Source organism: Dysidea avara, chromosome 10 (assembly GCF_963678975.1).
Source record: "Dysidea avara chromosome 10, odDysAvar1.4, whole genome shotgun sequence".
Classification (NCBI taxonomy): domain Eukaryota; kingdom Metazoa; phylum Porifera; class Demospongiae; order Dictyoceratida; family Dysideidae; genus Dysidea; species Dysidea avara.
This window is the reverse complement of record NC_089281.1, coordinates 25,185,503-25,211,248: the sequence shown is the minus strand read 5'-3', so window position 1 is coordinate 25,211,248 and position 25,746 is coordinate 25,185,503. Positions and strand designations below refer to the sequence as shown.

Sequence of the window (25,746 nt, the reverse complement as noted above, 5' to 3'; positions counted from 1 at the left end):
CTGATGTTTTTTTTCCAATGGCAAGATTCCTTTTACTGAACCCACAAATTCTTATTTTGATGTATGTTAAAAGCTAAGGAATTGTGGATTTAATATTAAGTATCACTTTTTTTACAAATGTTTGCTGCACTATTGGCTATGTGTAACCATACATCAAACAAAGTTTGTGACTACTATCTAATTTGTATAAGTAGTACAAATTACCTGATGACACATAGCTACATACATAATGATAATTAAGAATATTATTATTTTTATTTAACAAGAATGTGTGTCCACAATTTATACATGCAGCAAATACACACACACAAACCAACTATGCATGGATCAGTCAAAGTATTCCATTATGCATGTATAGAGAATTGAACATTCAAAGAGAATCACTGTGTTCTACTGAAGAAGGCAAAGAAATGTCATCATTTGAAGTTTCATTTTCATCAATTGGAGTTCCGTCTTCATAAATCAGAGTTTCAACTTCATGTGTTTGTTGCATATCTGACCAACGTAGTGATTGATTTTTCTTGTAGCAATGATACTTCTTGTGACCGTAGTAAATGATACATGTTACAACAATCAATATGACCATTAGTGTTACATTGATCATAATAGATACAATAAGACCTCTACTGATACCTATAAAGAAATCAACACAAAGTGTAAAGTGGTGTGAATGCAGTGCCCAGTATTAGGCCAACATAACAAGATTCCTTGTTTCCCGTCACCTTCAGAGCAATCAGGTAGTGAGAGTGGGCGGTTATTATTATTAATTAAAATTTCATTATTTTGGTGAGTCTTTAAAATTGGAATACACTGTCCACCAGTTAATTAGTTTCAAGCAACAGGATTAATGTTTCAAAGGACTGTAAGCTTTTCATAAGTGTAACAATTAAACAACAACAAAGCACTTTCCAAGAAATTTAGTAACAAGTAACACTTATTAGAGTAGTTGGAATCTATAAAAATGCCTCCCAGTCAATAAATAATGGTTATGATTGCTGTAGTAGAGTTGCTGAGTGTTATAATTATTAAAGTTGCTGACTGCTCTATTAGAGTAGCTCGATCTTCAACACAGAAACAATTCATATTTGTAAGCAATTTTAATTCAATAATAATTAGCAATGCAGTAGGCAAAGTGACATGTGGCTGGTGACAGGAAACATAAGTGGCCTTACCAAGTAATGCAATTAGCCTATGTGTCTACAGATACAATGCATTATCTAAGTTGTTAAGTAGTCCAAATTACCTTGGCTACATCAAATTTGAACTGACAACACAAAGTTACATATTATGTAAATGATAAGAATAAACTCTTTTTTAAACATGCATGTCCACAATACATGTAGCAAATGTACACAAATCAATTATGGACCAGTGGAGCACTATTATTATTTATCGTGCATATGTCTGCATGTGATTGTTGCATTCATACCAGACAATGGTGGATCCAGCATGGGATATTTAGGGCAAATCCTCCTCCCTCCTCTGCCCTTTCCTTTTAGCAAGAGCTAACCTATATCACCTTTGAATATGCTCAAGAAATACCGACACATTAAATAGTTTTTAAAAGGCAGACATATCACCTCTTTCACTGTAAATTCACCTAAAACATCAGACTCTTGCTCAAACTGTCACCAGCACCTTCATGCATACTAAGCACCTCTAAAAATAATTATAGTGTGGCAGGTGTTTCAGCTAATTTACAGCCTTTAAGATTTTGCAACCTTCTGCGCTGGCCTAAATGGTAAAATTCAACAGTGAAACACTACTGAGAGGTGATTTTTTCCATTAGGTGTATATACATAAACTACACCAGGCCATAGCAAGTGGGTTCCCAGTATGGCAGTTCTGAACTTATTTGTGACCCTCCCCTCGCCAGCTTCTGGATTCACCCCTGCCAGTGTGGTTAAATATAGCTAGGGTGCTTCTAGACTTCACCATATTGTGTTGACTTTTGCAGTCATTCAAACAGCACTTTCTATCCAATTTAAGCCATATTTTAACAATCCTGTTTGAAATTCCTAAAGTAGTATATAGTGCTGATCCCATTTCAAAGATAAAGCCACTTTGTTAGTTCATAGTTGATGTTGTGACCAGAGTCACCAGACATAGGAATTTTGTACTAAATACTGTACTTTCAAACAGTTGGGAGTTATGTGCTTACATTTGTGGCTCTTTATGTTCATGCTGACTTAAAGACAAGTGTAACGCATAACGTTTCAATCCTTGTCCATTGCAAAGACAATTCAGCCACTAGTAGCCCAGAATCAAAGCCAGATTTGTCAACCTATAAAACTGTAATAGAACTACTAAACGATTAAGTGGACCATCAGTCATCTCAATATCACTCCCAGCTGTTTGTTAACTGAATGGTCAATTGATTGTGTACAGGAAATTTAACACTACTTGCAATTTTGTATGAAATGTGTAGTGTAGTTGCACATGTGTGTGCACTATAATACATTCTTCTTCTACATGTACCAATGAAAATTGTTGTTAGTAAAACAGCCCGAGACTTGAACAGGTTAGCCACCACTATTGTAGTACAAGATTAACAGCCTATACAGATATGCATGTGTACGCAACCACACTAACAAAATTGCAACCAGAGTTAAATTCCCTGGTTAGGATTCTAGCACTGATTGTATAATATTACACTACTGCTACAACTTCATAACTTATTTAAACACCACATTGTGCTCATATGGCTTTGGATTGTAGCAGTGGTATATTGTGCTTATTATAAGTACAAGTAATTATTTATGACATCAATTTTACTATTGGTTATGTAATATACATGTATACAAAGAAGTCCTATTCATTACAATAACAACTAAACATCATGAATAGCGTAATTATTCATCAAAATTTAAAAACTGTCAGTAGAATCAGATAGTACAACATTCATTAGGTAGTTTATTCTACAGATTGATTGTTCATTGAAATGAAATTAATGTGAATGGTCTTTCGGTTAAAAAGCTTTAAACTGTGACCCCCTTGTAACACTTGATAGGTTTGGTGAAACGATGTTCAGGTTATTAACTGATCATGATATTAATTATTTTGTAGAATATTGTATAACATTATCATGTCTGCATTGTGTCTTTTGATAAGATAGTATCTAATCCAAAACAGCCAAGCTGTAAAAAAAGTGTGCGGCCCTCAAAAAGGCTATGGTGAAAAAAGATGTGAAATCCAAGGTGGCGGCCAAGAAATGGCTGTGATGGTAGGTTAATGGTAAAAATTTTAATAACAACAATTCAGGTGAATTTTGGTGCCGCTTGGTCAATTGGCACAAAATTCACCTGAATTGTCGTTATTAAAATTTTTACCATTAATCTACCATCACAGCCATTTCTTGGCCGCCACCTTGGATTTCACATCTTTTTTCACCATAGCCTTTTTGAAGGCCGCACACTTTTTTTACAGCTTGGCTGTTTTGGATTAGATTTCACTTCTTTTTGTATTTGTATACCCCAAAGCCGGCCTATGGCCTGCTTTGGGACTTTTTTAACCTATCTTTTTTCTTTACCACAGGAAGAAGAAAAGATTAAGCAGATGTACCTTAAATATTTCTGATTTAATCAGTAAATGTACAAATTATATATATAATACATATATTTATTACAGAACTGTCCATGGTGGTTTCTGTGTAACTGAACACTCTTCAAGGCAACTTCTTTTAGCTGATCTCTCTACAGGGTGATTTGTTTGTAGCTGAACTATCAACAAGGTAACTTCTTCTAGCTGTTCTCTCTACAGGGTGATTTATTTGTAGCTGGATTCTGTACAGGTGATTTTTTTGCTGCTGAGCTCTTTACAGAATGGTTTCTTTGTAGCTGAACTCTCTACAGGTGATTTGTTTGCAGCTGAACTATCTAGATGATGGTTTCTTTGTAGCTGAACTCTCTACAAGGTAATTTCTTCTAGCTGAACTCTCTACATGGTGGTTTCTTTGTAGCTGAACTCTCTACAAGATAACTTCTTCTAACTGATCTTTCTACAGGGCAATTTGTTTGTGGCAGAATTTTCTACAGGGAGATTTCTTTGCAGCTGAACTCTCTACATGGTGGTTTCTTTGTAGCTGAACTCTCTACAAGGTAATTTCTTCTAGCTGATCTCTCTACAGGGTGATTTGTTTGTAGCTGAATTCTATACAGGTGATTTGTTTGCAGCTGAGCTCTTTACAGAATGGTTTCTTTGTAGCTGAACTCTCTACAAGGTAACGTCTTCTAACTGAACTCTCTACAGGGAGATTTGTTTGCAGCTGAACTCTCTTCATGATGGTTTCTTTGTAGCTGAACTCTCTACAAGGTAACTTCTTCTAGCTGAACTCCCTACATGGTGGTTTCTTTGTAGCTGAACTCTCTACAAGGTGACTTCTTCTAGCTGATCTTTCTACAGGGTGATTTGTTTGTAGCTGAACTATCAACAAGGTAACTTCTTCTAGGTGATTTCTCTACAGGGTGATTTGTTTGTAGCTGAACTATCAACAAGGTAACTTCTTCTAGCTGAATTCTGTACAGGTGATTTGTTTGCAGCTGAGCTCTTTACAGAATGGTTTCTATGTAGCTGAACTCTTTACAAGGTATATAACTTCTTCTAGCTGATGTCTCTACAGGGCCACTAGTTTGTAAATGAATTCTCTACATGGTGGTTTCTTTGTAACTGAACTCTCTACGAGGTAACTTCTTCTAGCTGATCTTTCTATAGGATGATTTGTTTGTAGTGGAATTCTGTAAAGGTGATTTTTTTGCAGCTGAGCTCTTTACAGAATGGTTTCTTTGTAGCTGAACTCTTTACAAGGTAACTACTTCTAGCTGATGTCTCTACAGGGTCACTAGTTTGTAAATGAATTCTCTACATGGTGGTTTCTTTGTAACTGAACTCTCTACGAGGTAACTTCTTCTAGCTGATCTTTCTATAGGGTGATTTGTTTGTAGCTGAATTCTGTATAGGTGATTTGTTTGCAGCTGAGCTCTTTACAGAATGGTTTCTTTGTAGCTGAACTCTCTACAAGGTAGCTTCTTCTAGCTGATGTCTCCACAAGGTCACTAGTTTGTAGCTGAACTTTCTACATGGTAGTTTCTTTGTAACTGAACTCTCTGCTAGGTAACTTCTTCTAGCTGATCTCTCTACAGGGAGATTGGTTTGTAGCTGAACTCTCTACAGGTGATTTGTTTGCAGCTGAACTCTCCACATGATGGTTTCTTTGTAGCTGAACTCTATACAAGGTAACTTCTTCTAGCTGATCTCTCTACAGGGTGATTTGTTTGTAGCTGAACTATCAACAAGGTAACTTCTTCTAGCTGATTTCTCTACAGGGTGATTTGTTTGTAGCTGAATTCTGTACAGGTGATTTGTTTGCAGCTGAGCTCTTTACAGAATGGTTTCTATGTAGCTGAACTCTTTACAAGGTAACTTCTTCTAGCTGATGTCTCTACAGGGCCACTAGTTTGTAAATGAATTCTCTACACGGTGGTTTCTTTGTAACTGAACTCTCTACAAGGAAACTTCTCCTAGCTGATCTCTCTACAGGGAGATCTGTTTGTAGCTGAACTCTCTACAGGTGATTTGTTTGCAGCTGAACTCTCCACATGATGGTTTCTTTGTAGCTGAACTCTCTACAAGGTAACTTCTTCTAGCTGATCTCTCTACAGGGTGATTTGTTTGTAGCTGAACTATCAACAAGGTAACTTCTTCTAGCTGATCTCTCTACAGGGTGATTTGTTTGTAGCTGAATTCTGTACAGGTGATTTGTTTGCAGCTGAGCTCTTCACAGAATGGTTTCTATGTAGCTGAACTCTTTACAAGGTAACTTCTTCTAGCTGATGTCTCTACAGGGTCACTAGTTTGTAAATGAATTCTCTACATGGTGGTTTCTTTGTAACTGAACTCTCTACAAGGAGACTTCTCCTAGCTGATTTCTCTACAGGGAGATTTGTTTGTAGCTGAACTCTCTACAGGTGATTTGTTTGCAGCTGAACTCTCTACATGATGGTTTCTTTGTAGCTGAACTCTCTACAAGGTAACTTCTTCTAGCTGATCTCTCTACAGGGCGATTTGTTTGTAGCTGAACTCTCTACATTGTGGTTTCTTTGTAGCTGAACTCTACAAGGTGATTTCTTCTAGCTGAATTATCTCTTTCTATAGTTGCATGAATTCCCTACAAGGTAATTTCTTCTAACTGATCTCTCTACAGGGTGAATTGTTTGTGGCTGATCTCTCTACAGGGTGACTTGTTTGTAGCTGATTTCTATACAGGTTACTTGTTTCTAACTGATCTCTTGAATTCTCTTCGGATGACTGCTCTATTAGGATGACTGCGCTATTAGGATGACTGCTCTATTAGAGTATCTCGATCTCGCACTTGCTACACCAAGTTGGATTTCGTGTTATAACTCCGTGGCTTTAAGTCTCATTCTTCTACACCATTGAAGAGCCTTTCTAAGATGATAACTCCATCTGTACAGCGATTTTCAAAGCATTACCCCAAGCGGTTTACCTGGTAGGCGTGGCAAGCAGTCGTTTTTTATTGGCTAATCTCGATTGCGTAATTGCTACACACTGTTGGTTTTTTCGTTGTATCTTCCTGGTTTTTAGTGCGATTTCTTTCAAACCACAAAAGGTTTGAGGTTCAATAGTTAACCTATTCACCCACCGATTTGCAGCTTCTTCCCATACGCGGTTTACCCTGTAGGCATGACAACATATTGGTGTTATGTTTCGTGATTAATCGCTCATAACTCTTTGCCTGTTTATCGTATTCCAGCCAAAGTTGGTACAGAGATGCGCCTTTATACCCCCCTTCTGTGTGCCAAATTTCAAGGCGTTTGGATATGGCGTTCGCGTTTTATAGCAGTTTTTGTAAGTGTGCGAAAAGAGGAAGAAAAATAAGAAGGAAAAAAAAAACGAAGAAACTAAGCCAATTTTTGAAGTCGCATAGAGGAACTCACCTAATATCGGACGGGCTTCAAAATCGGACGCAATTACTCGAGCTACAACAGGAATTTTTGAACAACTTATATGTCTTTAGATAGTTCAAGGCTGTGGGACTTTGGGCACCAAGTATCAGCTTTCTCGGCTTCTTTGTCTGGTGGCAGCAGCCCTGCAAAGTCATTTCCGATTAATACGTATAATCGGAAAAAACAGTCGATTCACGGACACTCACCGTCTACATATCAGACTTGCATTCAATCAACAGTTTTCTACCTTGAAGTAGTAGAGTAACTCATCTACTTTCTAAATATCCCTGGTTTATTAAATCAAATCCTTTTAATCACGAATTACAAATCAAATAAAATGAGACGTCACTGGAGTAATAATCGCACCATAAATTTAAGTATACGGAAACTTGATAAAGTATACATTGTTTGAGATACGTATACGGGAAATGTTCACCGTATACTTTTACAAACACCGTTTACTTCCGTATACTTAAATTCATAGTGCGATTATTACTCCAGTGACGTCTCATTTTATTTGATTTGTAATTCGTGATTAAAAGGATTTGATTTAATAAACCAGGGATATTTAGAAAGTAGATGAGTTACTCTACTACTTCAAGGTAGAAAACTGTTGATTGAATGCAAGTCTGATATGTAGACGGTGAGTGTCCGTGAATCGACTGTTTTTTCCGATTATACGTATTAATCGGAAATGACTTTGCAGGGCTGCTGCCACCAGACAAAGAAGTCGAGAAAGCTGATACTTGGTTCCCAAAGTCCCACAGCCTTGAACTATCTAAAGACATATAAGTTGTTCAAAAATTCCTGTTGTAGCTCGAGTAATTACGTCCGATTTTGGAGCCCGTCCGATTTTAGGTGAGTTACTCTATCTCGGGAACGCTTGAAGCGATTTCGCTCAAATTTGGAATGTGGAGTGCTGAAGGTGGAGGGAGTGTCCACAGCAAAAATCGTCCTGTTTCATCAAGGCAGCACAGAGCTACGGAGGTGCGAAAATTGCGTTTTCTTTCTTCCTGTCAATATACTCACGGTTGTTACGCGCCGGCTTCTTGGGCCGCACGACACACTACTGTGTGTCTTGATAGGGCAACCAGGCAATTACAGTGGAGAGATCCTGGACACATTTAGATGTATGCTAAATTTGATTTGTAAGTACATCAACCCATTGTAGCTATTACAAAATTAATCAGATCAACAAATAGATAAGTACTACAGGACACATGACCTTTTTTCACGCACAAAATTTGGTCAATTTTTTAGAACATTGAAACTTCATAACTTTTTAAAGTGTAGCATATGACTGTCCAGTGTTGGGGGTAATGTATTACTTATGTAATGCGTTATGTAATAATTATTACTTTTGTGGTAACCAAGTAATATAACGAAATATTCTATAAAAACCAATAATATAACTCAAGTTACTTTACTTACAAATGTAACGCATTACCTAAGTACTAAAGTTACTACGTATAACAAGTCTAATATTAAGTAATTTACAAGTAACAAAGTTACTAATCTTGTTAGTCCACTAAGTAACATCTAGCCACAACGAATTAATGATGAATGAGCCACCTCGAATTAATGAATGAAGCTTATCTGAGCTTCTTACAATTATAACAAAGATTTACACATTGTCAACAACACAATCATGTCAAGTGATAAGGTGGTAGTTGTACACGTGACAGCTAAAAGCTGTGGACATAAATTATAGGTAATATGTAACTATAACTAAATAGTTCAGTTGCATGTAATATGTAATGGGTTACTTTTAAAAAGTAATTGCCCCAACACTGTGACTGTCTTTATGAGTGAAGCTACAGTATCTGGCTACATTTTGATACATAAAACAGCTTTATCAGTGTAGGGAGTCAACTGTTATAACATTTTATTTGCACACATGCAAAATGTGCAGAAAGATGTCTATTTGAAAACCCAGTTACAATATAATATACCTTGATAAGTATGATAAATTGTTGTGAACTTCTCACACAATATGCTCCTATGTGGTTCTGATGTAGTCAAATTGTAGGCACGGACACAGAGCATATAAGAGTTGCCACTAGTCAGGTTACTAACGGTTATTTGCTGACTAGGATAGCTGTAACTGTATGGATCTCCTGTGTTCTTGGAGATGTGAAAAGTAGGATCTGTCAACATTTTTTCTTTCTTTTCATTTCTTAATAACCAAACATGTAGTGGAAAACATCCAATGTCTTTTGAGAAACAAGGTAGTTTACAAACTATTGTTGCTCTAGTCTCCGTGACCTCTACTAGTGCAGTAGTAACTATCTCATCAGTCCCTGTAGTAAAAGTAAACAATAGACTTCAACTGAAATTTGATTGACTGAAAACATGGTCATAGTGCCACGCTCATGTCCTAGAGAGACCATGCTCTGAGGCAATACAAAACACAACAATTATGCGCCAGTAACATTAGAAATGCATGGATGTTAAAAAAACAGCTGTACTGAACAAGTAGGAGGTGTTTCTACTAGATAAATTCTACTGTAGCATTTCTTGTTTACAAGCAGCTGTCAAGGTGCAACAATGAGCTGAAGTCTAGACTTCAAAGCACAGGGTTTTACATGGTTTAGTAACCCTCAGGCCCTGTTAAGTTGCTGTGCTCAGGTGCCATTACACAGGACCTTAGTTCAGGTTATTAAATACCGTAGAACTCTGTGTTTGAAGTCTAACTATTATTAAGACACATGTGCCAACATCTTTGAACAATAATAATTATACCTAGCTGCTTTAATTTATAAAGAAAGACTTCATTACCAGGCAAAGGCTGCTTCACTTTGTGTTAGCCCACAATACAGCTCTATACATGGAAAACAATGTGTAAAGCTGGGCTAGAATCAATCACCTGACATGACTGCTAGGAGAGTGGTGCAAAAATCAAACAAATGTATACATACCAGGTGCTTTTTGGTATATGGGTCATTCCATGTCAAATCAACAAGGAATTTAGGGTCACCTCTCAGATTTTGACAAAACTTGGTGTGTCTGTAGTACCTGTGGTGCTTATCACTTGTGAAAATTTTTAGCCCCATACACCACATAGTTTCTGATCTATGACCACAAATTTTTTGAATATTTCATGAAAAATTGGTCCATCTGTAGATACAAAATCAATTGTAACTTTGCACTGTGTAAATATTTTTAAACACAAATTTCACTGATGGAAGACTGTTGGTAGTGATCCCTAAATTATGGGATATCTACTTAATTATGGTTTGAAAGTACCTTATTGAAAACTTTAATCCTTTATATTTCAAAAATGCTGCTTGAAATTCTTCGAATTTTTTAATGAATAGTAAATGGGTCATAGTCAATGTTTGATGAAATTTTTGTGGTGGGACCACAATGGTCTCAAGAGATATGTTGTTGTATGCAGTGGAATTTTGTAGTCTATTATTGCTGTATGGGAGTGTACACCTCCAATAACCCCTCACAACAAGGGGGTAAGTAGAATTCTAGGAAAACGGGAACGGAAAGCGGGAACGGAAACGACCAACGGAAAATGCCTGATGAAGGTTATCATCTCAATATACGGGTTAGATTTTACAGCATGATGCTTCTTTGTAACATTGTTGGACCCTCCGTACTGTTCCGCTAAAATGATCAAAACTCTCTAATAGAGCAGTCACCGTCCATTAAAATACTCTAATAGAGCAGTCACAAAATGTTTTGCAAACCATGTATCTCACCAGAGGCCTTTTAATATTGAAAGCTTGTGAATCATTGTACTATAGTTGGCAACCCTCAGCCTCTTCATTGGAGTCACCTCAGCCTGACACATACTGTATCTACCACCTACCTAACTTTTATCTTGACAAGGAACATCTTTACGTAAACACTGTCAATTGATTAGAATACTTTGTAAATCACTTAGTCTTAATTGTTGAATCTTTGTATGGTTTCAAGGAGTATAGTTATTTCAGTTTTTTTTCTCTCCTTTCTGCAACTTTTCAAACACACCTTAAGTAGCTAATGTCTTAGTATCTAATGTCTTTGAGCAGGCTGTAGGACCAGGTGTCTTACAGATCTTCAGCACTTGTGCTGTAAAGCTTTAATGAAAAAAAATTAAATAGAGTGTTGATGATATAGCTAGTGTGTGTCATATGAGACCAGCCATGCACGTCTTGGAGCTGACAAGCAAGCTAACAGCATACCTTATCATACATAACTCTTATCAGGAAGTTGCATGTAAGTGCATAGCCTATATAGACACTGTCTTCAGTCTATATAATTAGAATACTTCACAAACTTCTTCAAGCATGTTTCAGTGTTGAATCTTTTTAAATGTTTATAGTTTTAAAGGAACAGTTAACAGTCAGTGTTGATGACTTAGCTAGTCTACATACCTAATCTTTGCCAGCCATATCATTCACAGGTTTAAAGCAGGTCTGCATAGTTTACAAAAACATTCTTGACTGTTCTAGTAGAGTATTTTAATGCACGGTGACTGCTCTATTAGAGAGTTTCGATCGCTTTAGCGGAACAGTACGAAAGGGTCCAACAATTTTACAAAGAAGCATCATGCTGTAGAATCTAACCCGTATATTGAGATGATAACCTTCATCAGGCATTTTCCGTTGGTCGTTTCCGTTCCCGCTTTCCGTTTCCGTTCCGTTCCCGTTTTCCTAGAATTCTACTTACCCACAAGGCCATGCCAAGTTTGTCTTACAGAGTGAAGGTGTCTAGGTACAGTGCAACCTGTATTAGTGACCACCTGTATTGAAAGACCATCTATGTGCTGCAGTTCTTTAATTGGATATTAATGTATAGCACCAAAGCATCAACTTTTTCTAGCAAATCCAAAAATGGTCCTTATTAGACAGGTGGACTTTAAATTACAGATCTAACTACCATGTGTCCATACAACATGGCACGTGAATGTTACATCATCTCTTAGAAATACCTTCTTTATTAAGTTGAATCCCACTGTAGTGGACTTAGCCCTATTTAAGTTGCATATGTGGCTGCATAAGTATGTACAACAGAACTCCTCAAAAAGGATACCAGGACATCTTGATAACCAGGACGCCTGTTTATAATCCCACTCTAGTGGTACAAGTAATAGTTATACCATGCATGGGCAAGAGTGCTTTGCCTGATAGATACGCATAAGCACGAGGGCCGCACACACCAAGTTTCGTCAAAATCTGAGAGGTGACCCTAAATTCCTGACATGGAATGTCCCATACTTCAGCACAACTGTATAATAGGGATATACACATGGAATTTCATACTTTCATAATAAAAATTATACCTGAAATCCTTAAATTTTAATAATAAAAATTATGATTGTTGGGGTGTATGCTTTCAGATACAAAATTAATTTAATGGCATGTCTGGTGCTCTGTACAAATTGATCTTTCTATTATTGCTACGTTGTAGGGATGTAACTCCACCAGTTCTTGACATGCAAGGCTAAAACTTCACCAGAGCATACAATTGGCTGAATTGTTAATAATAAAGAATTCCAAAAAATGCACGACTATGATAGATTCAGTTACATATGTCAAATGTTTTTAAAAGTCAGGCAGAAGATCTTCTCTTTCAAGAGCTCTGTGCCAATACCAACTCAGTAGTTTGGTTGTAAATTACAATACGTACAATAAAGTATAATTGTGTTATTGAATTCACCATTCCCATACATCACAATGAATTCGGAGGGATTTTTTCTTTACTTGGAGGGATTTTTTTCTTTACTTTGGCCCCTTTTCTGTTACACCTTTTCAGCTATAAGTCACTAAGTCTAAGTCCTTGAAATTAGGTTAGGTAATCCTAAGGCTGCAGCACATGTTGCTGCAGACCTTCAGTGCTGGTCACTGTAAAGCATCAATACAATACAATACAATTCTAAGGATACTATTCAAATGTAACATACAATATTTATTGTAAATAGGTAAATGTGACCGAATTTTGTCTTTATGTCACACATGAAACAATTAGAATTTTGCATTCACTGAGTCACTATTAAGGTCATCTTGCAATATTTCACGTAATTGTGTAATTCAAGGTACTGACCATCTTTTCTACTTTCTGTAAAGCTAACTTAAAAGTGCCTTAGTTTGGTCATAAATACTTGAGCTGTCAAATGTGACTGATTTCCAAAACCCAGTCACACAATGTTCACTCACATATTAATTCACTATTCATCTTCACAGTTGAATTACTACAATCCTCAGCACTGACTGTGACATTAACAGTGAGGTTGTAAACTTTCTCACATATAGAGTCACTGAGAAATAATGCAGTACAATTTTGATCTAAACAACTGGCATTCATTATTGCAGAGGGAAGTCCATCTATCATTGTGAGAGGAAATCCACCTTTAAAACTTAATGAAAACATCAGTGGAGTAGACAAGCTTGATATGACCTAAAACAATGGAACAATATTTATGGTGCAAGTCATAATTATATGAAGTTTAGTAAGTTTAATTGGTGAATTACTTGCTAATGTTTGTGCTAGGTACTCACAGCATTTGCTACTTGCAACTACGAAGAATGGTGTGCCTGAATGGCCTGATGATTTTTTGGGTGCCTAGTTGTGGACATTGCTTAGTCATCACAGTTGACTTGCTGACTCTTACCCCCCAACTCACCCATGCATGATACTAAACATTTTAATTTAATTTTTTGGGCCCAGAAAAAGAGTGGCTATATAGTTAGGACTCCTACCTCCACTCCCAGACAAGCTGGAGGTGTGATAGTACAGGGTCTTTTATACCTGATTTTATAGGTTTGTAAAATGAAAAATCTTGTAGTTTGCTTCAACATGTTTATTATAGGGTTCCCAAGCCTTTAGACTTGGTGCATGCATAGATGTAAGCGATGATATGATCAAGTTGAAGGTTAACACACAGAAACTCATGGCATTCTGTACACCTACCTAAACAACTTCCATCAGTTGACGGAGGTTGATACATCATATGGTTGTGTGAAGTGAGCACATTGATCAATTATTCACAAATAGTCATACTGTATAGCTAGTTGCAGTGTGATATGCCATAGCCAATGAAATGAATCCCCAGCCCTTTTGAGCTAATGTTATATTTCTAGGAATTATTTCATAAGGTAGTTCAAGAAGCTACTGATCAATTAGAATCCTACCTCTTGTCTCTCATCAATAATATATATTAAAATACTTCACCTGATCTTGGTACATCCAACATTTACTTTTGCCCAATCATAACACAGAATAAATTGCATGTGAAGTGTAGGTTTCAGCACACATCTCTGCATTAAATAAAATATTGGCTACTATTTTGGGTCAGTGGGTTAGTGCATCAGGGAGGCTGTAAAGTGAGGATCTTGGGTGAGGTGTAGCTCGCATAGTATTGAAAGATATGCACAAATACTAGTGCTAGTGCATGGAAAAATTTGGAGTTTTACAAGTTAGTAGGAATCATCACAATAGAAAGTATTTCACTAACAAGGAAGTTTGTCACCTATTAGTAGTTTCCATATAACTAACAATAACCAACATGGTTAAAGTAGTGATTAAATTTACACATCGGCTATGTGATGATCCCTTGTTTAAGCACTTTTTATTGTAATGATCCTACTAGCTTGTAATGTTCCTTACACCTGTTTGCTAACTTATCACATCAGTTATCCGAACCCCTTGGGACCAGGGGTGGTCCATAAATCTGAAAAGTCCATATCTCTGAAACTGTGTACAAATAACTTTAAAATAGCATAAAGAACATTGGTATATTATTCAACTACCCTAACAGAACAGTCACTATTCTAATAGAGCAATCATTTCTGTAGTTTGGTTAACTGAGAATCCGTATAAGTGGGATCTGGATAACTGAGGTTCCACTGTATTACTGCACTATAGCCTGGGAGTTTATTTCTTTTAAGCCCAGCTACTAAATGAGACTGGCAACTAATGAGACCAGTTGTTAAACTTAAGTTGCACCAAACTTTAATGCACCTATCAATGTTAAGCCCCACACCCCCCCACCCCTGGGGTCCCTACACACCTACTAGAGATTTGACATCTACACTTGCCCCACCCCTGGGGCTTTTGATGGTAGCAGTTTGCTGAACCATTCTAATAGGTAAATCAAATCCCCTATAGAAACCCCTCCGTCGAGGTGGGGACACAGTGCGGTTTTGACAAGCTTCTTAGCCCCAGTACTGGAAAATTTGACACTAGACTTTGTCAAATCCCCTGTATTCCCCCACCCTACCTGGGGGTGGGGTGGGGCATGATATTGATAGGTGCATGATCATTTACAGTAAAACACCAAGGTATGAAGTTGATTAGTGGATGCCGGTCACAGATATAATCACTGACAAATCAGCATGCAAAGCAGGTTGGCAGATAAAAGTTTAACAAATTTCACCAAATTTGCTCATGCTAAACTTTCACCATTTACATACAGTACTGTCATTGATACTTTCCTCAACATATTTTCAAATATTCAAGCTTAAAAGGAACCATACAAAATGTGACCAAGTCTAGGAAAACAGGTCTTATCAGTTTATCACCCATGTCAGCAGATTCGATTTTTCACCAAGAACACAAAGCTACATGAATAAACTATCTAATTTCACAATCAAAATCAGCTAGACTTTAGTGGTCTGGTTTGCTGGCTGCTTTCCCAAGCCCAGTGGCGATCTGTATGTGCGGTGTGGGGCATCAATGGCCAAGCTCTGGTCACCCTGAGGGTGGCTGTATGTGGGTGTACAGCTCTGTGGTGTTGAATAAAGACCTACCTTGTAAATTTCCTTTCATTTAAGCCAGTTTTGAGACCTGAACGGCCCATAACTTGGCCTAATTCATCTCTACGCCTTCCTTTTCAATTTTTTAAACAGTCTCTTGACCTCCTTCCGGGCCCCCACCTCCCTCCCCTTTTGGAACTTGAATGATACAGCCAACCTCGGTTTACAGGTTTTTGCAATTGAATTCGGCGACTTTGCAATTGAATTCGTCCCGTTTGCAATTGAGTTCGTCGCTTTTGCAATTGAATTCGTCCCGTTTGCAATTGAATTCGTCGGTTTTGCAATTGAATTCGTCCCGTTTGCAATTGAATTCGTCGGTTTTGCAATTGAATTCGTCCCGTTTGCAATTGAATTCGTCGGTTTTGCAATTGAATTCGTCGCTTTTGCAGTTAAATTCGTCCGTAACAAGAATGGCAGCTGGAGCAAACATGAAAACATGATGTAGCAGCTGCTACAAGAACTTGTTCAAGTACAACAGTAGTAAACAACTCTTTATAAGGCAATAATTCTTCCTCTGCAGCCTCTCCAGCAATATTCCAAACTCTACTACGCCATTCGCGATGGGTGTGGTCACTCGCGAGCAAGCTAATTAACTTGTCAGACAGCTATCAGCTTCACGTACTACCAGCTTCAATTACCTTCTAGTGTCTCAAGTGTAACTCGCCAAAGCATAAATAGTTCATCTCTCAATGAACGGGTTGGTTTCTTGGAGCCGTTTTGTTTATGACGAATTGTAATGCAAACACGACTAATTCTATTGCAAAACCGACTAATTCAACTGCAAAACCGACGAATTCAATTGCAAAACCGACGAATTCAATTGCAAACGGGACGAATTCAATTGCAATACCGACGAATTCAATTGCAAATGGGACGAATTCAATTGCAAAGGCGACGAATTCAATTGCAAAAACCTGTAAAAACTATTTAAAATAGCAGGAAACTTAGCTGCTGGCTACTTAAGCAGTGGATGCTTTGGAAGGTAAGGAATACATGTAAAAGGTGTGAAAATTTGGTACACGTAGCTTCAACCGTTGGCGAGCTACAACGCACTAAATACTTAAAACCGGCATTTCTCGATACTTTTAAAAGGCAATAAGATCCCTTTTCCCACAAATGTTCTTCGCTTCATTGTTAATAATACTATATACACGGAATTGGTACAAAATTTGGCATTTATTTCTGTTATAATGTTATATACCCCCAGTGACTAGGCATTTATACAAGACCAGCAGTAATGAGGCAATACTTACTTGCACTACTTATACACATAACCAGTTATTGTATGTTTGCATGGTGCATAGATGTATAATACTACCTACCTGACTTAATACTCGGAGTACTGGTTTTCCATCAATAGCAGAGATGCAGCAGTTGACAGTGGGTTGATTAATGGCACCTGAGAGATAAGAAAACTTGGTCCATATAGTTTTAAATGTACCATAGCTACACATTAACAACAAGAGTTAATAATATGGAGCACAAAAGTTAAACAGTTTCTTTTCCATGTACAGTGGAACCTGTGTTACGGTCACCTGGATTAAGCGGTCACCTCTGCATAACGGCCATGGACAGGAGGTCCCAAATATTTTCCCATACAAATGTATGCATTGTTGTCTGCATTAAGCGGTCACCTGTCTAACGCGTATACCGGCCAACCAAGAATTCGCCTATGAATCACTGTATACATAACTTTCTCCTTCATATAGCGGTCGCTACCTTTTATGGTGGCTTGTTAAGCCAACTGTCTGGCACCACGGCACCGCTTCAATTAATGCACAATTATCGCCTTTCAATGAATACTATATAATCTATCAGGCTTCATTGCTTAAACGTATTCAATAGCTATAACTTACCAACATTCATAACAAGCTCACTTTGTCCTTTCTGTACTAAAAATATTACTGCATTGCGGTTGGCGCGAGCCTCTTAATAATAATCACTCATTTATAACGGCCATAGCCACTCAAATGCTGCTGACCACCTTATACAGGTTTTCCCTATAACAGCCACCTGTATATAAAGGCCAGATATATTTGGTCCCAAGGTGACCATTATAGACAGGTTCCACTGTAACATATAGCTAAGCTTCTAGGATTGTTAGTTTCCTTACTGCAATTAGTTTAGCCATATATGGTGATTAAAGCTCTAGAACTTATATCCTACTGAACCAATTACAAATCACTGAAGATTGAGCAGGAATACAGTGCTCCAATTACAGAATGCTTACAGGCAGGTTTGTCTTGTTTACATGGTGAAATTTCAAGCCGTCTGCCTTTTGTCAGTATTACAGTGAAACCTGTCTATTCTGGTCATCATACGGACAAAATTTTCTTACCTGGTGGCTGCATTAAGCAGGTCATTTTGTGTACAGCTGGCACATGTGGGGATTTTTATAATGGCCAGTTTAAACAGGTGACCTCTTTATGCAGTTACCTGATTAGACAGGTTTCACTGTATTGGTTTTGCAGATGTGCTCCCACAAAGTTATCCTTGAGATTATATATTGTCCCAGCGGCGGAGCAAGTAGTTGATATGAGGGGGGGCTGGGCTGACCCAGACTTATTTCTATAGTTTGGTAAGGTGAGACCAAAAAAAAAAAAAAAAGGTCACAACCAACTGACAAGAGCTTTCCACCTCACCAGCTACCATTTCTAGCTGATCAACTACATAAAAATCCTTACATAGCTCGCCACACACTGACTACTTTATTAGAGTGACTGCTCTATTAGAGTATCTCGATCTTTATCACGGTTTTCAGCTCCACTCCAAGAAAGATAATTTCGGTGTGATATCATTCTGAGGGGGGGCTTCAGCCCCCTAGACCCCCCTTTCCGCCGCCTATGTATTGTCCATGCTTCTTAATACATGCCCAAATTGAACACATGCCCTCCTGTCTGGGATGACCTTGTGGTTAAATGCAAAAATACTACTATATAACCAGTCCGTAAGTATGTTACATGGAAAGGAAGCCATTGTTTTAATTTCTGCATAATCATCTATAACAGGCTTATACAGCATTAGATACTCTTGTTAAGTTATACAAGTATAAGGAAAAATTAGGAATTTTAAGTTTGATTAGGGATCCGCATAGAAAAAAGGTAGGGAAACAACCCATATACGCCTGCAGATATACTAGTGAACACTTAATCCCTGCTTCAATCTATGGGGTATAGACTTAAGCAGGGATTAAGTATATCTGCAGGTATAGGCGACCTCCCTTGTTTCCCTACTTTTTTCTATGATCCCTAATCAACTTCAAATTCCTAATTTTGTTTGTTTACTTTTTTGTAACGTTGTTGTGACTGGTGAACCCACAAATACCGCATCAAAAGAAAGAATAACACCAGAGTTGATGTTTTCATCGAACCAGCTATCAATCACTGACTTGAAAGTGAAGTGGCTAGTTCGCTTTGCTTTCAGCTATGTTCAACCTGTTACACAGCCCTATAATGAAAAACAGTAGGAGAAGCGCCTCTGCAGTCTCCACAAAAAATACGGATGATTCTCGTTTACAAACATCGGAAGCCATGCATTGTGCTACTGCGAATTGACACCCTGTGCTGTCAGCAAAAAGAAATGGGACACAAAGGAGGACAAAGGTAAGTCCATGGTGCATGCATTTTATGTACTGCGGTATTCCGAGGCACATCTCAGCACAAGCAATGTCAAAAAGTGAAAAAATCAAGCCCATAGCCTTATGTAGCCGTTATCAGGTTATGCTTGTCTGAAGGAATTGGGCAAGCAGGCAGGCAGGCAGTTAGTCAGTCACTAGAAAATTCCATTGAATGAACTTTTTGAAGTTTGTAGGCTTTTATTGTAGCTACCTATTTGAAGCATTTAGGGTAGCACTGAAGGCACTTTTGGGCTTGGTTATACCTAACCAATACTGCCAGGGTACCAGGATGGTATTGTGAAGCTGGTTTTTGGGTGATATTCTTGGCCAGAAAAACCCAAACCTCCATGATCCCTAATATACAGTGCTACCATACTATATAATGTGTGACATGCATGCACCAGCTCCTACTAAAAACTACACCTGATCTAATTGACAGTGACTTTGTTAGCAAGACTGATACTCTGATAGATACAATTGAACACCCAGCCACATGTACACCAGTAGCTACATATGTAGCCTTTATTAAATGCGCAAACACAATGCTAACTGTGTCTACTTGTGATAACTAGGAGTTCTGTTTGTTGCATTGAGCACAACATTTTAGTGCATATATGCATATCACTTTGTATTACTACTAAGAGCTAATCAGAACTTACTTGAGATGAGAAAGGTGTCTGTCACACTGATATACACACACCCTACTTTAACACAACAATTCCTTATAAGGTAAGGATGAACACTGTTATTGCTTTGCTGTTTGTTACATTGTCAAGTACACAATATGCACTGGAATTTTTGTATCAGTATATATATATGCTAGCTACACATTCACAACCATATAATGTAACTTTAACCATGTCTACACATTAGTACCGGTACCTATATCATACATAAAACCAACAAGCCAGACTCATTTAGGTTCACTATTTCACTTCAAAGAGTTGGTCTCCCTTGAGTCTGCTCATCAAGCTCAGCAAAATAGTCCTGATAGCTAAGTCGGATAACGTTTTGGTTTTGCAGATACGAATAACCTGACTACTCACACTGGAAAGAATTCTTCTAAGGTGTATTAAAATTTGATCTGCCTGTGGTAACTACTTGCATTGCAGCACCAGCTAGCTACTAGTGTGTAAGTTTATGATGCCAGTATCCAAGGCTCACTCAGCATCAGTACATTTAGCTATAAGCCAGTCCCAAACTCCGATTGTGTGGAATACAGCAGTAGCTAGCTACAATATCATGTGATAGCTACTTTGCCACTGTAAAAGTCCTTCAGCAACTTACAAATTGGTTCCGCTGAGCCAGAGACTGAACTAGAGTCCTGTGAGAAAAAATCATCACCAGAGGTGATGTCCATGGCCAGTAGCACAATGTACATATACGTAAACAGCTTTGCAGACTTCATCTCGTATCCAGCGCCTGCTGCTAAACGGTGTGAATTTATCGATTACGTGGTCTATCAAATTAAGCCCTGTATCACGCGAGTAGCAAGTCTGCTGCCTAGTCTGGCGGCGCCCACCCATCGTTATGCGTAGGGGCGGGCGCCGTCAGACTAGGAGTTGCCAGTGATTCTGTTAGCATATAATACCTCGTAGCATATATATTTAGGGGTTGTATAACTACCTGAATCTTGAGCTAGTTACATGAGCTTTTGTGAATGTTCATCCCATGACACATTCCCAAGTGTCAGTAGTAGGCTATGACAATTTTTGTCTTCTAGTTTATTTATTAATAAAAGTTTATTAGAAGTACCAAGAGATACAGTCAGATTTCCATCATCTAGGAGTTGCTTGTTTTTATGATACAATTGAACTAAGTGTTTTAGGCCATCACCTACCATCATCTTTGTCATTGTTTGTTTCAGACTGAACTGTATTCAAAATGAGATCAAAGTCACTAAATCAACCTGCAGATGGATATTTGACTTAGCTGCTGGTGTTTCAATTTAAGAATTTAAGATTGCCCCGAATGGTCAGGGGAATCTTGAATGTTGACCACTTTATTTCTTTTTTATTTTCAAATAGCCTAGTTAGATCACTCTTTCTCTGTCCTGTCATCATGATGGTTTTATGCACAATGCCTATAGAAATTAAGTGCCTTGTAGGTCACTCATGATCATTCTTCACACCTTTAGTAACTGCATGCAGTATTAATCAAGGGCTTTCAGGTCGTTGCCTTGTCATGTTCTGGTACGAAGTCTGTATATCCAGCTGCTGATGTGCCTTGCAGTAATCACTTCACTGAAGCCAATTTCATATGCACTGAACTTTATTAACTGATGACATAATAGGCTAGAGTGTTCTTGTGCAGCATGAGTAGCCTACTGCAGGTGATTTTCAGAGGTGCTTGTTATTGAATTAAACCACAGTGTGAACAATTGCAATGGATAGAAAGTGGATTGGCCATGTGAGATAAGCCACTGTGACTAGCAGAGGTGTCTGGTAAAAGTACAGAATGTAGCTATATAAACATTGTGAAGTATGTAAAATTCCATGAAAAATTGGGTCTCTGCAGGTCCTTGGATACCTGGTCCCTAGTTCTACTATTTATACCTATGAGTCTATTGTTTTCAATATCAGTGCAGTTTTAACTGTAAATATCCAAAGAGTGGTCATGTGACATGGCCAATAATCTCATTACAGCTATACAGGATGTGCTATATAGCACTACAAGATGTAGAAGTCTTCAAATACACTAATTATGACCTAAAATACAATGATTTTTGAATAAGCTGTCCAATGTAACTATTATATATTTTTTGGTCACATGACCACTTTTGTACGTTTTTATACTCAATCAATATATGCTATAAACAATCCAATTAGCACCTGTTTGCTTTACACTAAAGGTCAGTCTGTGCAAGTCATACCTAATTTTCACCTAAGTTTTTGAAGGTCATACCCTTTTTGACTGTTTTCATATGAATACTATTGTGTGGCTACATGTTTACTATGGGACAGTGACCTTAATATTTCGTTGTGCTATGTAGTGTGTGTGTATGTATGACCCTTATATGAGATATAGCATACTAAATGAATCATAACCTTGGTTTCCAAACCACAGGGGACCTGACCACCTACACAGTATGTAACTGAATTAAATTAGAGCTGTAGATATGTAAACACACTGTATTTTGACAGACTGCTCAATTGGACTACAAATTAAGGATGTACCAATACCACATTCTGAATCCTGGTACATGTAATACCAATATCATGTTAGCTATCATCTCTTCCAATGCACAACCAATACTTCAAAAGTGTAACCAATATTCCAAGGTATATTGCTACCATATAACATGATAAGGCTAAACTTCCGATATCCAATATAATATTATTTCCTAGTTAGCTTTTCCAACAATATAATTGATTCTGATACTATAGTAATCGATGATTACCTGTGACTGTTTACACACTTACTCTGTGAGTTCTAATATTTCTAGCTGCAATAGCTTTTCTACTCATTGCTATAATATGTTTGAATTTCTTCTTAATCCCCTGCATCCCTGCTCCTCACATTTGGATCCTTCTCTATGCAGGTACACTATAGTATTCAAGTGCATTGCGTAAAGCATAGCATTAGCATTTCATTACAGGATTAGTGTACATGATCCTGGTCAACTCATTGATTACAAAATAATACAAAGCTACACCATTGTATTTAAACAAGCTATAGTGAGGTTAAAATGTGAAACATTTACTTTGAGAGCAGAACTTTAACAGTTAAAAAATGTGTGTTATGCAGAATGTATAGCTATAATATATTCTGGTGTAAATATTGCGTTGATGCTTGTGTAAAGCATGCCATTGATAGTGAATTTCAACTTTTTTATATACTATTTCTATAAAATTGACCTATCAATTCTGACCCAGCAAAAGAAGAGGGACTGATTTACACAACAATAGTAGGACCAGTGCATTAACACAATGCTATATACGTATAATATTACAATGTAGGGAGAACAATCCACTGTATCACAAATTGGTAGTAAATTACTATTACTTGCAGGATTTACTATTAAATGTATTGTCAAAGAACAACAGGACTAGGGAATTCATTTTCAAAGGCAAGGGCCTCTTCAAAATATTTGAAAATAAATTACTAACTACATGATAAGATTAGGATTTGATAATAATCCTGGACCATATATAATAAAAAGTTTATTTTATTTTGATCAGAACTCAAAATAACAGTCAGCAGTCTGCAGTTTTCCGTTCAAATTCCTTCTACAACCGACCAATATTTGCTATGGTCAGAAGTTACTGCCTAGATTGTGAAATAATAACTTAGTGGTGTATTCATGTGTCATATTAGTGTCCTGCAAACATTAACAGTATTCTGCTGAAATCTCTCTTTAATTCAATTTCAGAGGGTCTAATTTCCATGTCGGCATGCTTCCAGACCCCCTAGTTTGGCATCTACACAGTCACACTGGTGTATGCTATCCCAGCTACATCCCTCAATATGTACAGTTGAAAATGTAGCACCGCAGATCAATAGTCAGTAATTGCAAGGCAAATTTTGTTTTGATCTGCTGTCACTGCAGTGCATAACTTTTTCGTTATTTTGAGCACTGATTTTGATGCTCAGTGTGAAACCTCTAACTCCCTAATCCAGACACAGAAAGTATACCCGAGTAGTTTTCTGTGCTATGAAACACACGGCATTTTCTACTGAAAAATCCTATTTATATGCTTTTGTACTAGTTTACTATATTCATGTGTTTTTTGTGTAAGCTGTTTTTCTCATAAATGGTGTACTTGTTTAATTGTATGCTGCTGTTGTCTTAAAGTTATTGAAGCTATTTTGTTTAAGTTACAACAGTGGGGTGGTATTGTCGACTTCCAAGAAGTCCCAGATCAAGATAGTGTCATCATTTGCACTGCTAACTATCTGAAAATCATCGAATTGTAGTTGAAACACTCGCCCAGTGTGTTTCTACACAAGAAAGATCACACAGTAAATCACTACAGCGTATATACATACTAGGTGATACACATGCACATTACAAGTAATGTGTATTACAGGTAACAGTTGCACATGTATGCCTGACTGCAGGCCCGAGAACTGAGGGCATACATAGCAGACAAAAGCCCAAATGCCCCGTGTTACACCTAATATGTAATATTTCCAATCCGTATCAGACTAATAACCTGAAGCGAGGCTGATCAATCACCCAAGCCAATAAAAGTACAACCACTGGATGTATTTCATATATATGTAATAGTTGTAACACGGGCATGAGGGCATGAAGGCATACATATCAGGCAAAGCCCAAATGCAGTGTTACAGCTAATATGTAACACTTATTAGGCTGATAGTCTGTACAGGGTGATCAATCACCCAGCCTTGCAACTGTAGTCAGGCAGGCAGGTAGGCAGACCAAAATTTGGGTTTGGGCGATGAATATTAGTGCATGTATGAGGTTTTGTTTAGATTTAATTTGACTTTAGATACGCTAAGACTATTCCATTAAGGTACTTTTTGCCTATTTCTAGGATGGTTTTTAGAGGCAGCATTTTGACAGGCGGTGTTCATTATTGGGGTGATCCAACACTACCATACTGTTTAATAACTCAACCAGCTCATTGCAGCTGGTACAGAACCAGTGAAAAACTTATGTCCCCATCAATTTTGCACAACACATCTTCAGACAACTCATTGCATGCAATGCAAAATGTGACATACAATGTTCACATTGTATAACATCGGGTGCTTCACTGCACTTATCGCAATTGTATACACTCAGCCTATGAGCCTAATCAAAGTATTTTCTCCATACACCAGGGTAATACATGGAGCAAGTACCAAAAGTAGTGTAATAATGTCATAATATATGTACAGACTGTTTCCAATCAACTACAGCAGGAAAATTAAGCTATTAAATACATCCCACAAGTTAAAGGTAACACTGGAAAACATGGTTTTAAATACATTTTATAGTACAAGTAGGCTGGTGTTCAAACCTCAAAGTTTGTTTGAGGCCAGAGGAGGTTGGTCACGCATCATAAACTCTATGACATGAGGTTACTACACAGAAAAGCATCATTCCAGGTGCTAAGGCTTATTTAATAGCTAGAAAAGCAGTGCGTTGCATTGAGGAGGCTTGTAGCTTGCAATATGGACATACGTGTCCTTTAGAATATTAGAAGGTGTTAGTTAACATGTGGTTCAACATTTCTTTGAGATGACCAACCTTGAGAGGTATAGCTTGTGTTACCACAAACCATAAACAAATTGAATATACTGATCGTGAATGTTAATTACTGCTATATATACCACTTTAGTGTGGGCGTTCAAAGGTGCCGCTCGGTGCTTAACTCACATATTGCCCAGGCAATATCATGGGAAAGCAGCTTGCCAATGACCCTGATACCCAGCCAGTTCAAAGAATCGATGCGCTTTGACTCGTTATATT

General features: G+C 37.7%; 2 protein-coding genes across 5 annotated transcripts in view; both read right to left on the bottom strand.

The window, feature by feature from the left end:
• Window positions 1-273: 273 nt before the first annotated feature.
• On the bottom strand, window positions 274-20,787 carry LOC136269170 (uncharacterized). Of its 3 annotated transcripts, none has more exons than XM_066064658.1 (5): window positions 20,613-20,787; window positions 17,032-17,108; window positions 13,112-13,352; window positions 8,915-9,262; window positions 274-633 (listed from the first exon to the last, which is right to left on the bottom strand). In XM_066064658.1, the coding sequence occupies exons 1-5, from the start codon at window positions 20,731-20,733 to the stop codon at window positions 371-373; spliced, it is 1,050 nt and encodes a 349-aa protein (XP_065920730.1). In that variant the 5' UTR covers window positions 20,734-20,787; the 3' UTR covers window positions 274-370. The 3 variants fall into 3 exon arrangements, with proteins under 3 accessions (XP_065920730.1, XP_065920732.1, XP_065920733.1); XM_066064660.1 differs by lacking the exon at window positions 20,613-20,787 and adding an exon at window positions 20,208-20,261; XM_066064661.1 differs by lacking the exon at window positions 20,613-20,787 and adding an exon at window positions 17,566-17,610.
• Window positions 20,788-23,974: 3,187 nt separating this feature from the next.
• Window positions 23,975-25,746, bottom strand: part of LOC136236603 (beta-TrCP-like) — a 38,949-nt gene continuing 37,177 nt past the window's right edge. Inside the window, exon 8 of one of the 2 annotated variants that reach the window (XM_066026822.1) lies at window positions 23,975-24,266. In XM_066026822.1, the coding sequence (XP_065882894.1) occupies window positions 24,144-24,266 (123 nt within the window). In that variant the 3' untranslated portion in view covers window positions 23,975-24,143. The remainder of the gene's footprint in view (window positions 24,267-25,746) is intronic. The other variant, XM_066026821.1, reaches the window with a different exon arrangement.